The sequence below is a fragment of the Podarcis vaucheri genome (assembly GCF_965113315.1).
Source record: "Podarcis vaucheri genome assembly, chromosome: 1".
Taxonomy (NCBI): domain Eukaryota; kingdom Metazoa; phylum Chordata; class Lepidosauria; order Squamata; family Lacertidae; genus Podarcis; species Podarcis vaucheri.
In genome coordinates, this window is record NC_138759.1 from 119395885 (window position 1) to 119410554 (window position 14670).

General features: G+C 41.7%; 1 protein-coding gene across 1 annotated transcript; it reads right to left on the reverse strand.

Moving 5' to 3' along the window:
• Positions 1–12: 12 nt before the first annotated feature.
• Positions 13–14634, reverse strand: SCRN3 (secernin 3). The gene is made up of 8 exons (XM_082201865.1): positions 14500–14634; positions 12341–12512; positions 11189–11370; positions 9851–10050; positions 8304–8516; positions 5009–5171; positions 3480–3660; positions 13–1690 (listed from the first exon to the last, which is right to left on the reverse strand). Exons 2-8 carry the CDS (start codon positions 12509–12511, stop codon positions 1535–1537), a joined length of 1266 nt encoding a protein of 421 aa, XP_082057991.1. The 5' UTR covers position 12512; positions 14500–14634; the 3' UTR covers positions 13–1534.
• Positions 14635–14670: the final 36 nt, after the last annotated feature.

The window sequence follows — 14670 nt, forward strand, 5'->3', positions numbered from 1 at the left end:
GAACACTCTTGGTTCTCTACACAGAATTGCAATTTATTTTTTGGCAGTAGAAGCGTTTGCGTTTTAACACAGCAGTGCCATTTCCTACATATATAAACTGAAAAAGTAGCATCTTTCCATTATTTTGAATTTCTGTTGCATATTTTTAGCTTTATAGCACACCTTTGTTTGAAGAAACAGTAAACAGGCCCCTCATTCAAGTGAGGGCACCGAAAACAATCCTCATTTACAGAACCTTAGTGGCTTTCACCTGAAATAACTAATAATTTATTCCTTAATTTTCCGTTGGTTCATTTAGGATTCTACCATTATTCTTAGCCTAAGTTCAACACATGTGGCTACATAAGGGCACTTAAAATCTGTATCCACCACAGCTAAATTTCAGCCATAGCAAAGTTCTAACAAAAGCAATTGTCACCATTACTAAAGCTTGTTGTTTTCAATGGGACTTCGTGCATTTAACTTCTGTAGGACTTGTTCTTCCCTAGCAAGTCAATTTTAAAAATTAACCACTGACAATTACATTCTGGGGTGTTTCTTTTTAAAGTCTCCTACTTGAAGTGGCAGGACTTCTAACTTCAAGTAAGCAGACTGCACTAGAAAGCAACTTGTGGGTCAATATATTAATATAATACCACACTATAAAGTGAAACTAGTATTTTTCACATTACCAACTTTCCCTGAGTTAGGAGAGAAAGCCATGCTAGAATAGGCCCTTCCACATTTAAATACTGAGCAATCACAACTGCATTGGTTCAGCTGGAAAGTTAAACACTTGCTGCACCCTTGAAATTTAACAGTGCATGTATTCTTATAGTAAAGAAATCCAGTGGGGGATGGAAGAAAATTCTAGCAGAAGTCCCATCTCCACAACCCTACCAGCCTGGGCAGAAAGTGGCGGTAGTGCTACGATGGGGAGAAACGCACACCAGTTTCAGTGCATAATATATGAAGAGGAAATATCTCCATCATTAAAGGCCAGTATTTGGAGGCTGCTCAGTGTGGCGTTTGCCCACTCATGGAGATGTCGTACTGGGGGGGAGAGAAAGGGTTAATAGGCTGACCAATAAAAAATCCCAGGGGCGGAGCCTAACTGTTTAAGGCTCAACACAGGTTTTGGCAGTTAGTCTGGTTGGTTTCTTGTGGGTGAGAGGCATAGGAGTAAGAGTGAGTTAGAGACAGAGAGTGAATCGGATTACAGTGTTTCAAAGTATTTAAAACTTGTTTGCGCACACGATAAACTGGAATCTTTGTTAATACGTTAAAACCTGACTGAGTCTGAATATATTACCGGGGAAACCTGGTTGGTGGCCGTGGAAGAGATAAGCCGTGGTGGTGCAAGGTCAATAGTCCGTGGAACAACCGGGGGCCCTGTGCAAACGCCACAGTCAGTTACACTCCTGAAACCTAATTCAAAATTTCCTTGCTTTCTAGTCTGACTGTACCCATATTATAATATGTTATTTGGCCAGAGCTGGGGATGTGCAAAGAACAAAACCACTTTGAGAAGTAAAACAAATTACCCAGTATTATCTTACGCATATGCCTGGATTTCATCATCTGTGCAGTTTGAGAAAAGATTAACTGCTTGATCAGCATCAAGGCTCCTGTTCTGTAGAATATGCTCCATTTCCTTAATCTTCTCTTTCTCCAACTTTCGGATCCGTTCCAATATCATGTCCCCCTTTTCCTATTAAAAAAAAATTAAACTAACAATGTAATGCTTGAACATATGAACTCTTCTAAAAGTTATTTCATCCACCATTAAGAGGTTCATATCAGCCTATCCATATCTGGTGACGACCTACACAAAATGTAGCAGTGCATTTTCTAACGGAAGTGCTGCTTCTGTTCACAGGCTTCCAGCAGACTAGGAAGCTGCCTATTGCTGTCTGGAAATCATAGGGAATAACTTTCTTGTCTTTCCCACTATGTTAAGAGTTAAAGGACTAGGTTAAGGGTGGACAGCTAAGTGCTTTACTGCTACTTCTTTGGGGGTAGGGGAATTTTATTAGCCTTCGAGCACACATTTCTCGCTCCCTACCCCCTAAACTAATGTCTGTCCCTAGGATATTATAATCTGTTGTAGGAGTTCGAGCAGGTTAATTTCCTCCCTGCCTCTCTTCCAGTTTGTTTAACTGATGGGTTCAAAATTACGGGGCTCAACTGTGCTTGGTGATAAGACACCTGCTAGGCTCAGACTGTCTACATGACTTCTAGTTGCTGCAAAATAGGCAGCTCTGACCTACGGGCCAAATTTGGCCTGGCAGGGATCCCAATTTGGCCCACAATGCTGTTCCTCACAAAGCTCACCCACCTGACCCATACCTGATGTCATCTGTTGCGTTGGGTGCCGACATAGCTACAAAGGAATAATTGGGGTATGAAAGTGATCTCCCACCACTCATCAGTGCATCTTGCTCTGATAACCTTGAAGTGGTTTGCATTGAAACAGCTGCCAAAATGGAGCTCTTTCCCTCCTGTGTTAGTGGCGCTTTCAGTGCAAAGCATTTCACGCTAGTGAAACAAGTTGTGCTCCTACTGCCTATTAGCTTGTGGGCAGGGAGTTCAAGCCTGCTTGAAGGTGGCATTTCCCAAGTTGGCTGTAGGGAAGCACTGCACAAGGGACTTTGGCAGGTTGGAGGAACAACTCACCTGTCCGTCATCTGATCCCATAATGACATCAGGTGATTGTCCCACCTACCTGTCAAAGTTAGCCTGCAGGAGAGGAAACTGATAAAGATTTGGCCTGCTAGGTGGAGAAGATTACCCATCCCTGGTGGAAATAACTTTTTTAGCTCCACCTCTACCTGCAATAAAACAGTGTACAGTCGTACCTTGGAAGTTGAACGGAATCTGTTCCGGAAGTCTGTTTGAATTCCAAAACGTTTGACTTCCAAAGCACGGCTTCTGATTGGCTGAAGGAAGTTCCTGCAGCCAATCAGAAGCCACGGAAGCCCCGCTGGATGTTCGGCTTCCAAAAGAACATTAGAAAACCGGAACACTCACTTCTGGTTTTCAATTGTTCGGGACCCAAAACGTACGAGTTCAAGGGTGTTCGAGAACTGAAGTATGACTGTTATTTTGTTGCAAGACTGGTGTAAGTCACACAGTTGCATTGTCCACCCACAGCCTGCCACATAAAGATAGTGGGCTGAACTGGTGAGCATTAATACTTTCTTCCCTCTCTCCCTGGGAGCAGACTTTCAAAGAGTATTTGAGTTTAGCTGGCTTTGCTTGAGCATAGGAAACAAGATCAAGTAGCATATGCTAATATCTGCTTGACCTTTCAAGAACTATGTTTTGGCCCTGTGCCTGAAAGGTTAGATGCCAGAGCAGTCTCTCTCCATCCGGAGACTGAAGTATTAAATTACATCAGCATGATTGCAATGGAACAGATTACATAAATCCTTACACTGATTTTAATTTTAAAGTCCATACCCCTCATACCCCCAGAGATTTAACTTAAATTAACACACCTTAGAAGACTCCATCACAAGAGCTGCACTTTCATGTTTTCTGTAGAGTTCGTGTCTTCTGTCTGGCTTTGTCTGAAATCGTGGTTGCTTTTTAACTGGGTCCTCGGGACCAAACACTGGGGAGCTGGTTTTTAGCAACTGCGTAATATTTGGCACAAAAATGAAAGGTTTAAAGACAGACCTAGAGAATAAATTGAAACACCAAGTGAAAAGAAAATTAGCAAATACACAATGAATGCTGCTTTCCACCATGGATGTTAAGGTTAAACTATTTCCGAGTGCAGAGCAATTACAATATCTTATCTGTTTACTCCATACAGTCTACAAGTGAGAGTTCCTTGAGCTACTCGTTTTAATCAGATGTACTCAAGAGTATTTTCTATTAAAATCAGGCAGGATGCACTGTCCACTAATGGTTGCAGTGCCTAGAACAAAGAAGAGAGATTCTAGCACGTTTCAAGACTACCTTTTCTCAAGGGAAATCTTTCACGTTTCCTCATAAGATTTGCTGAAGCCTCACATATTTCAAAATGCATTCAGCTTCTTCAGGAAGAACGGTGGGATGCAATTTGACTAATAAATATGACAGTTCACATGTAACACTTAAGCCCAAGGTATGGCTTGGTAAGAATGAGCAAGAATATGGGCACTCGGGGAGAAAATTGTGGCTGCTTCGCTCCTCCGCTGGTCCTACTGCCACTGCTGCATTACCCAGAGCTAAACTATGGTATCGTGTTACACATGAACCCAGGGTCATAGTTTATCTCCAAACAACGAGCTGTAACCAAAGTTTGTTCTTGGTGTACCCTTTGTGGTTTGTCTGGGGGCTGTTTTTGCATGCAATATTAAACCAAACTGGAGGAGGAAAATGGTCACAATTTTTTCCTTGGGTACCTGTATGCCTGCCCATTCTCACTAAGCTTAAAGGTAAAGGGACCCCTGACCCTTAGGTCCAGTCATGGACGACTCTGGGGTTGCAGCGCTCATCTCTCTTTATTGGCCGAGGGAGCCGGCGTACAGCTTCCGGGTCATGTGGCCAGCATGACTAAGCTGCTTCTGGCGAACCAGAGCAGTGCATGAAAACGCTGTTTACCTTCCCGCCGGAGCAGTACCTATTTATCTACTTGCACTCTGACGTGCTTTCGAACTGCTAGGTTGGCAGGAGCAGGAACCGAGCAACGGGAGCTCACCCCGTCACAGGGATTCGAACCACCAATCTTCTGATCGGCAAGTCCTAGGCTCTGTGGTTTAACCCACAGCGCCACCCGCGTCCCTCACTAAGCTTAGTGTTATGTCAAAACAAGGCCTTAATTGCCAGCCCTTTTTTGTGCTTGAGTTTTTTTATGGCTCTTCTTGGGTCCTGTCTGTGTGTGTGAAATAGTTTCATCCATTATGGATTATATTTTGGACTTCAATGAAATTTGGGGCTCTGTGTTTAAAATTGTTAAAGGTCAATCATGAATAAGTTGCTCAAAGGAAAGTTAACAGGGCTAGGAATTTAGTCTTTATGATAAATTGTTAAAAGTCACCTGTCAGGGTCTGGAGTTCCAGTGAAGAAATGGATGCAAGGGAGGCTGGTTTCCTGAGGAAGTATGGAAACCATGCTACCAGTGGTCATAAAGCCTCCTTCCATATTAATGCCGCTCTCTTTATCCCGAAGGATTGCCATCATTGTCTCAGCTGTTATTGTGCCTATGCAAGACAAAACATTATTCGTTTCATATGCATATTTAACATAGTTTACTTAATAGCACCAGTTTGAAAACCACATGCATGTCTGTTTCAAACTAAGGAACAATTAGGAAAATGATAAGTGAAACATGAATGGCAGAATCAAAGAGGACTCCACCATTACACTGTCCAAAAATATTCTTTCCCATGGGTACTAAAAATTAGTGTTGAAACATTAAAAGAGTCATCCAGTTTCAAGCCTCACAAGATTTTCCAGAAATGTTCCAGAGAAAAATCACTTCTTTCTACATTAAGCGCCCTTCTGTATGAGACAAAGAATTCATCTGTCTGGCATCCTATCTCAAATAGTGGAAAATCAGCCTCTGAAAAGCTGACAAAATAATACATGAATGGCTATCATATCTGTGGCAGTGAATAGTTTAAATGAATTATGCACTGTGGGGTTTGTTTGGTTTTCTTGTCTCCTAAATTTATTGTCAGTTAATGATACTGGATAATTCAAGTTCTAGTGTAATATAAAAGCTGTTATATACTCCTTAATCTTTTTTGCTGGACTAAAAGAAAACTGACCAAATGTTTCAGCACAAAAAGGTGTTCAAACCTCTTAATCTTTTTTGTTGTCATTTTCTGTACCTGCTAGAGAATGGGGAAATTATTTTTGTCTGCAACGTTTTTGGATTCCCTGAAGAATCTCACAAAACAATGGATGGCTCTAATCTTTTAAAATATGTATTTCTCATGAAATACTGCTTTATGACATCTTTAGATGTTAAATTTAATCTTGGGGGAAACAGAAATAAAATGAAATGGGTGCCTACATGTCAATGTACTATGTATGGCCTTCTGTGCTCCATTTCCCATCCCAGTCAGCCAGCATAAAAGGGGGTTTGCAAATAAAAATGAAGAAAACCATACTAAATTTGTTGGGGAACTACCACTCTGCAAGGAAACAAAGTTTCCCTAAATGTGGAAAAATTTTCTCAGTGCTCTGGGGAAGAATAGAAATGTAAGGTGATATTCAATTAAACAATTAAGCTAGTGCAAGGATTAGATTAAGACTTCCTCTCTCCCCTCTCCCTGCTGTCCCCAAATCTGCTCCAAGAGTTGGGAGAAACCCCACAACAGGTTTAGGGAGGAGAGAGGAAGAACATTCCACTGTATAAGAAGAAATCCTTCTGCTGATTGAACAAGTTGCATGGTGCTACGTTGAATATATTTTTTAATAAAAAACAAACAAACTCAAATTCTAGTTAGAATTAAGCACACAGATGCGAAGCAGTGTACTTAAAATAGAAAATTAGATACAATGCATTTTAAAGATAATAGCAATAAAGCATGAAGAAGTACTGAGCAGAAAAGGAGCTTGCACATCTCTTTTGGTGGGGAGTGAAGTGTGTGGGAAGAGATCTATCCATGCTCTTCTCTTTCAGGGTGCTTACTGTTAACTCTCAAAACCAGGAAGTCTCTATTATCTGTACTGCAAGGGTTGTATTTCAATGAGGTCTCTAGCAATGTTTGGCTTAGCTGCTTGTCAGAACTCAAAAGTCAGAAGGGCTTCTGGCTGCTGTCCCAGGAGAAATGGGGCAGAATAAGCAGGAGCATTAGAAAGTAAGACTTGGGAAAGTAGTGCTCCAGAAGAATAAAAGGTTTTGATGGAAAGAGGGAGGACAAGTCTAATAGGTGAATGAAAACAGAGAGAGAAAATTGGGCTAGAGGAGAACTACACATGGCCAAGCATTGAAAAGGTGAGAAAGGCTGGGATTTATCTATTCACTAGAAATAAGCAGCCAAATACTTGGCTACTGGCCTCTTTGATCTGTATAAATGCATCTATCTCTGTTTTATGCTATTTACATAAAAATACTTTTCCACTTTAGATTTCCATCATTGCCCACCTGGTAGTTCAGAATACCCAGTGGCCATTTTACAATAACAATCTCAATATTAAAAATAAATCCTCTGCACCAATTTTGGAAAATCTTTTTTTAAAAAAAAAAAAAAACACACACACCTGAAAGTACTGAATTTTTTTAGAGACTAGTGCGTTACAATAATGATTCATTCAAGGTATGTAAAAAAGAAACAGCTTAAACTGCATCTGACTGATAACTTGAACACCTGGTGTGACTTAAAAATGGTTGAGGTAAGTATCTGAAAAATGGGGATTTAGAGTGAAGGCACTGATAGAACCTCAACAAGGCCATCACATTAGACAGGTATTAAACATGTTCAGTATTCAGAACCTACAATTCCCCAAATGAATGTAGGATTTGCATGATCACAGGGGTATTATAGCTTCAAGTAATCCACTAGGAAGCACAGAATAACTGCTACAATTGGGGGCGGCAGGGCTCAGCAGAATGAATATTGAAACAGAGGAGTGCAATTTTATTTGGGCTTATGTTATTATTTTTTCAACACATGAAATTTTGATACACGTGTAATAAGCAAACAATACCAAATGATGGCTGTTATAAGGATCACAAAAGTCGGGGGATGTTCAAATGTGCTCTTCTAGTACCCTGTGTTGTTATATTCATTTTTCTAAAGCCAAAGTCCTAAAAACATGAGATGAGCCATTCTTGAAAAGATGAGTCCTGTCTGGCCTTCAGGACTCTGCAGACCACACCCTGCACAAGCCCTGCTCTTGTGCACTTATGCCTGACTGAAATGTGTCCTTGAAATCTGATAATGCTCCTTGCTTTCCTGAATGAAGAATAGAGAGGAATGTCTCACGTGTAGAAACTAGCCTGCTGTAGAATTCACATATGTTGCTCTGCCCACTGACCTTGTCCAGCTTGTCACCAGCATGTGGCCCCAGGAAGTGGCCCAGAGGGTAATATCACTCTTGGGCTACAAAGGAGTTCCCTGCCCCTAAGCTAGGGGCAAGTATGGCCTAAATTGCTCAGCTGTTGTATAGGCCTTGGCTGAGCCAAAAAGCCAACTACAGAATCCTGTTCAAGCCGACAAGCTTTTTTACCCGGTTCTTTGCGGGTTCGTAGCAAGATGGTGCAAATGCTATTCTTCTATCCCAGTAGAATCACTGTAAATATTCCATGTGGTTCTTGGATCACAAGCCTGCTACAAACATCTTCTAAGCATTTAAAGTCACTCATGACTCAACAAAGGTACCTTCGTGTTTCTTCAGCAGTTTATAGCCTTCACAGTATCTGCCTCTGGTAGTAGTCATCCTGGCAGTATTCACGTATGAATAGGTTGCAGCAAAATCAAATGCTTTTTTTCCATCCCACCAGCCTTTGCTTATAGCATAATTCCTTATTTCTGGATGCTCACGCTCAATCTTGGTTGTTATTGATAGCTGATTGGAAATATTCCGTACTCCTTCTGTCGAAAAGTGTGAAAAACAGTATCTTAAACTGCAATAATAAACCTACATACTAGGGAGTGAGGCCTGCTGAACTATAGTGGGACTTTTTTCATGCATAGGATTGTACTGTTAACCTTACTACCCAAGAGGCCTCATAGCATGACCCAAAAGGCCTCCCCAAACTAGTAGGCATTTGGGTTTAGGGTCAATAACATGCTCATAGGAAACAGTTGTCTCTGCCCCTCATTCCCCAGCTCTTGTGGTATTTATTGTCCCATACCGCACACGTTCTCTTAATATATGCATTTTTGTTTCCATTGTTTGGTTGGAGAACTGAATGGCAAAATTTGAATAAATACAAATTTCATGGGATGGCTATGTTTCAGTTCTTGCATAGTTTCAGAAAGTGCAAATTTGATAAGATTTTGCTTTGAATGCGAACTGAATCGAATTTCTCCCTCTTCCCTAGTGTTGGCCCTGCAAATATGGAATTCAGTTTCATGTGGGATCAGGCTAGGCTCATCCCTAGTTAGTTTCAAAACAGGCCATCTTTTTTACTGTGGCCTTTAGTGGTTAATGTTATAAGGAGTTGTTGAATGGTGTTGTAGTATTGTTTTTGTGCTGGCTCTTTAGCAATAGGTTGCTATAGATGTATTAAATTGTTTTAGCTTGTATTTTATTATGATTTTGATGTATATTCTGTAAGCTGCATGGACAAGACTTTTTTTCTTGAAAACCAGGTTATCAATCAGCTACGGTAAATAAAAATGAATTTCTTCACCTCTTCTCTTTAGCATGTTTCAGACATTGCAACTGAACTATGATTTGAACCTCATGCTTGTGCTCTCCCTCTTCTCTTTACATGTTCTAATACCCTCCTTCACTTTCTGGTTCATGATAGCTATAGTTTGCTGTGGCAAATTGCAGTAACCACGGCTTGCTCAATTCCAACATCAAAGCATACATACTTCCTGGTTTGAAATAATTAAAGGAGGGATTTGGAGTACATGATGGGAAGAAGAAGCCCAAAGCTTGCGACCGGCAGTCAACAATGTTTGCCACAACATCTGAAGCTGACCTTCATGTATTTATTCTTAATTCTTATTCTTACTACCACCATGATCCACCAGTTTCATCTTGTTTGGTTAAATCACTGCTGGCAGATAAGAGATTATCAGTGAGCAAAATAACTTCATTTGAATGAGGAACTAAGCTGCCGTTCTATGAAAACACACTAGCAACAGTTATACCACTTTTATCACCAAAATTTTCTATGTTCAAGCAGCACAAACAGGCTATATACACTTATAATCGGAGAAGAATTTAATTAAGTGAAGATGGTTGTCCATACCTTCTACTTTCTCTGCAGCCCAATACTTTCCAGAGGTTTCCAGTATCCAAGCTTCCTTTCTGTCTGCTATCAGAAAACTATTATGGTATGTAAATGCCATATGACTCTCCATACAGTTTCCACCTTGACCATACTTGTCCAGCAAGTCAACAATGACACCAACAGCTTTTTCTGCGGTATTAGCTCTTTCCAGTCCAAGCCTAAAACCATACAGAAGTGTTAGCTTTTGGGGGAATTCTTATGAATGTCGAATTTGCATATTATTGCACATTTACTCAATGAGTTAGAAAGTTGCACATGTATCTCAAGTCCTGGATAAGGCTTATTACAGTGGGTGCCAATGTAAGTTTTGTATGATAAAAATACTTATTTCCACAAAGAGGCTGCTAGCACCCACAGAACTGTCATTGTCCACCTAGTATGCATGCCACTCCTTACCCCCCCCCAAAGCCTAAGCCTAAAAAGATGGTTTAAAATAGGTTAGGAAGGCAAGTGTGGCAGCTTAGTCTTGACTGCCTTTCTGCAGGGTGCTAGAGCTACAGTTGCATCAAAGCAGATGTTTCTTACACTCAGCCATACGTTGTGACTGACTAGACTGGCAAAATGAAAACCAGTGGTGACAGCTAGTTAGTCCTCCATTGGACTATAGGTCCTCTAGTGGGGGAAGAGGTATGTTTTGAGATTTCTTTGCTTAATAACTGATCTGAACCAAATCTAGGGTGAAGAAAGCTCTTACAACACTAAGATTTTTGCACTAGTAAATAAACACTTAGAATGAGGGGCCTACTTCCAGAGAGCAGCATCACAAAACAGGGTGTTCTGATGCCAACACATATGAGTAGATCACCAAAAAGTATGTGTCTGTCTTATTCATTTTAGTATTAAGCGGGATTTTCCCAGCAATACTGTTTCTATTGTTTATTGATATTAGCAGGGTGTCGGACGTCTGCTTTTACCACAGCTGCAACAGTGTGAGCTCCGATCTCAGTAAGCAAGTCTGTGAGGGGCAATGTTTGGCTAAACAACCCCTGAAAAGGCTTGGAAGGAAGCTCAAGCCAAAGGAACTTCGGCAGTGTCATTTTGGAGTCCCGGCACCCCTCGCCAAAAAAAAAAAAAAAAAAAAAAGGCTGAGGTGGGAATCATATCATATGTGAAACAGCAAAATTACAACTTGTTTGTGTGAAAGTGTAGGTGATTGCTTACACAAGTTGTCAAATGTTGATTAAAAACGATCACAAGGGATCATCAGTTCATGTGTGAATCAGTCCATCAAGTCTCGCTTTTTACATTTCAAAATTGCATTTTATACAGCTAATTTAAATCATATTGTCTGCAAACCTGACAAGATCCATGCCTAGGAGGGCTTCATCGTCACAGACTTCCTCCTTCCCCCACACTGCTTCATTCCCAATGCAGACTCCATGCTCATTGGCCCCCATTTCAGCACCCCAGAGCCAGGAGGGGCGACTCAGAACAACGGCATAAGTTTCTGGTGCTTGTTCAATTTCTATATAAGTACACTGCAATAAAAAGAATTCCAGAAAACACATAAGAAAAACACTTCCTGAATTCTACACAACGAACTGGATTTAAACTGATGTGAGTGGACTTCCCAACTTTTTGCCTCCCAAAAAGGCTCTCCAAATTGTTGGGAGACAATCGAATAGCACTGAGTGTGAGATGGGAGCCTGCAATGTCAGGAGGGAATAAGTAAAAATCAGGTTCTTCAGATTCCAACCCAGTATTTTTACTGAGCCTAGTAAGACATCCTGGAGGTCCAGGGCCACAGAGAGGTTAGGCTGGCCTCAACCAGAGCCAGGGCTTTTTTGGCTGTGGCTCCGATCTGGTGGAACGCTCTGCCACAAGAGACTAGGGTCCTGCAGGACTTGACATCTTTCCACAGGGCCTGCAAGACGGAGCTGTTCCACCAAGCCTTTGGCCAGGGCACAGCCTGACTCCCTCCTTTGGCAATCTTCACAGAACTCTAGCCCAATGGTTGCCATCAATCTGATTTGAATTAATTCTGTAATTAAATGATTTTAGAATGCTGTATTATTTTATTGTTGTTAGCCGCCCTGAGCCCAGCTTCGGCTGGGGAGGGCGGGATATAAATAATAATTATTATTTTGAAAGCTAAACCACAGCTTAAGGGTAGAGTAAATGCATTGAATGCAAAAAGTTCCATTTTTAATGCCTAGCCTCTCCAAATAGGGCTGGGAAATTCCCATCTAAAATCTGGCAGAGCCACTGAGTTAAATGTAGGCAGTACAGAACAAGACTGGCCTGTGGTGTGACCTATACAGCAATGTCCTGTCTTTTTAAGAGATACTATGTCCACTCCCGCTCAGCTACCAATTCCAGTCAGTTGATGCATCAGCATGAGATTTTTCTTTGGTGGAACTAAATATTTGTTCCACTACTTTACCCTTTAAAGTATAGAAAAAGCATCCCGATATGGTTGTGTTATTTTTCTAAATGCTTTGATCTTACCTCAACTTTTTCTCCTGGGCCATGACTTGCAGCAGGGAAGTACACAATCTCCTGGACTTCATCTGAGGGCCTATCTGAATTTTTCCCAAAGATGATCCTGCTGCCAGTTGTGGCTGGAGGCAGAGCCACAAAAGTATCACAGGAGGAAGGTTCAGTGATCACGGAAGCCATCCTGGAAAATTATGTAATATGATAAATGACCAGTGAAGGAGGAAAATTATGGGAAACACTAGTACTTGAATGAAAGCACAAGGTTGTATAGAATTTTATGTTCCTTTTCCGCAAGTGATGGTGCCATTTATATTAACCCCACAATTCCCACTATTATGGAGAGGTATCAACATTCCGGAGATCAGATGGCCTTCCCCATAACTGTGTGCAAAATATTTGGAACCGGGGACACAAATAATCATGTGTGCACATGAGACTTTCGGAAGCATAGTCTGTTGCAGTAAAACCAATGAAAAGTCTTGTGGCTCTGTAAAAAGTGAATCAAATCCATGTGCATATGGGAATAGGATATGGGATTGTAAAATGTGGGTCTGATAAGTTATAAAATTCAATAGGTACAGTCTGTGACATTCCTACGCACATAGAAAGAACAGTGACCATGCATAACAGCAGTAATTGGTGATAACATAACCCTCCTAAATTAGTTTAGTAAAACTAAATCTGTAGTGGGATAAAAAACCTTGGAACTGATTTGAGTCCTAAACACCACCATCAGATTTACTGATAAACTCTACCAACAATTCAGACTTTGAGGCTCCCTTTCAAGTTGTTTGTTGTTCTTGCTGTTGTTGGGAAATGGTAGCTTTCAGGTCAGAAGGTACCTCGTGTGGCCTTTTGGCGCCACCAAATACCGTATCCTTTGCACCATAACACTCACTTTTTTCCTCCTAGAAAGTAAGGGAAAATGTCTGTGCGTGTTATGGAGGGAATGCCTATGGGTGGCATGCCTACGGATTTTCCTCCTCTAAAAACTACGTGCGTGTTATGGTCTGGTGCGTGTTATAGAGCGAAAAACACGGTACATGTTTTCCTCCATCTAACCTGCCTGTTGAAGATTAACATTTGATGCATCTGACAAAGTAGCTTCTAGTCCATAAAATTAGTAATAATAATAATAATAATAATAATAATAATAATAATATTTATACCCCACCCACCTGGCTGGGTTTCCCAGAAAAGAGATGCCACCGCCCCAATAAACCTGTTGTTAAATTTGTTGCAACAAAAAACAGGACATACGTTTTTGTAGACCAATGTAATCTACAAAAAACATTGCTGCTGCTGTGCTGTTGTTACATTTGTATACCACTCCATACCCGTAGATCTCAGGACAGTCCACAACATAAAATTACAACATAGAAAGCACAAAATACATAATTAAACAGGCTAAAACGCCACGGGCTTCGGGATTGTTATCCTGCAGGCTGGATGTTATGCAAAAAGATGAGAGGGGTTAAGAAAAAGTGGTTTGTGGCACTTCGATAGTCTTTTTTTTTTTTTAATGAAATGTGGCAGATACGAATATCCTGGGCAGACTTGAGCTAGCCCCCAGAGTAACTCGGAAAGCGTCCCAACATTCAAAAATTATGTTGCTGTTTACCCACCGTATTTTTCGTTCTATAACACGCACCCGACCATAACACGCACGTAGTTTTTAGAGGAGGACAATCTGTAGGCATGCCACCTGTAGGCATTTCCTCCATAACACGCGCAGACATTTCCCCTTACTTTCTAGGAGGAAAAAAGTGAGTGTTATGGTGCAAAAAAATACGGTAATTTGAGATTAGGAGGCACAGCCGCTTGTAAGACCCAAGCGCAAAGAGTCACGGGAAAGATGGTGCGCTTAACCAAGCTCCCAATTCCCCGTGAAGGCAAACACGCGTGTTGCGACTTCCACACGTCGTTCACCTGTAGCAGAAGGATTGTTTACGTCTGAAGGAAACCGGTTAAGACGCCTCACGGCTCTTTACCTTTTCATATTCACCTCTCCGGAAGCCTCGTCTGATGTTTCAACTGTCCGTCGGGATAGATCTATCCCCGCTTTGGGGACCCGGGTCGGCATTCATTCACACGTGCTGGGCCCGACAAGCGGGGATTTAACGCTGCTGCGGCGAAGCGGCAAGCGAGGAGCTACAGCGGGGCCTAACCCGTCGCGCGAGGCCTTGGCGGCCGCCTCAGCTTTGCAAGCCTGGCTTCGCTCGGCCTGGCCGGCTTCAGGCCCGCTTCGCTCGTCCCGGCCGCCGTTCTGAGGCGGAGTAACGGGCAGAAGCGGGAGGAGGGGCCGCCCTCTGGCCTAGGCCCCCCAGCCGAGTCCTCCG

Excerpts from the sequence above, each read along its gene's own strand:
- SCRN3 (XM_082201865.1), bottom strand. The coding sequence starts at position 12,511 with ATGGCTTCCGTGATCACTGAACCTTCCTCCTGTGATACTTTTGTGGCT. Across the intron at positions 10,051-11,188 it reads CTAGGCATGGATCTTGTCAG|GCTTGGACTGGAAAGAGCTA; the intron begins GTTTGCAGACAA and ends GTATGGTTTTAG. Across the intron at positions 1,691-3,479 it reads TTGTGATGGAGTCTTCTAAG|GAAAAGGGGGACATGATATT; the intron begins GTGTGTTAATTT and ends TTTTTTTAATAG.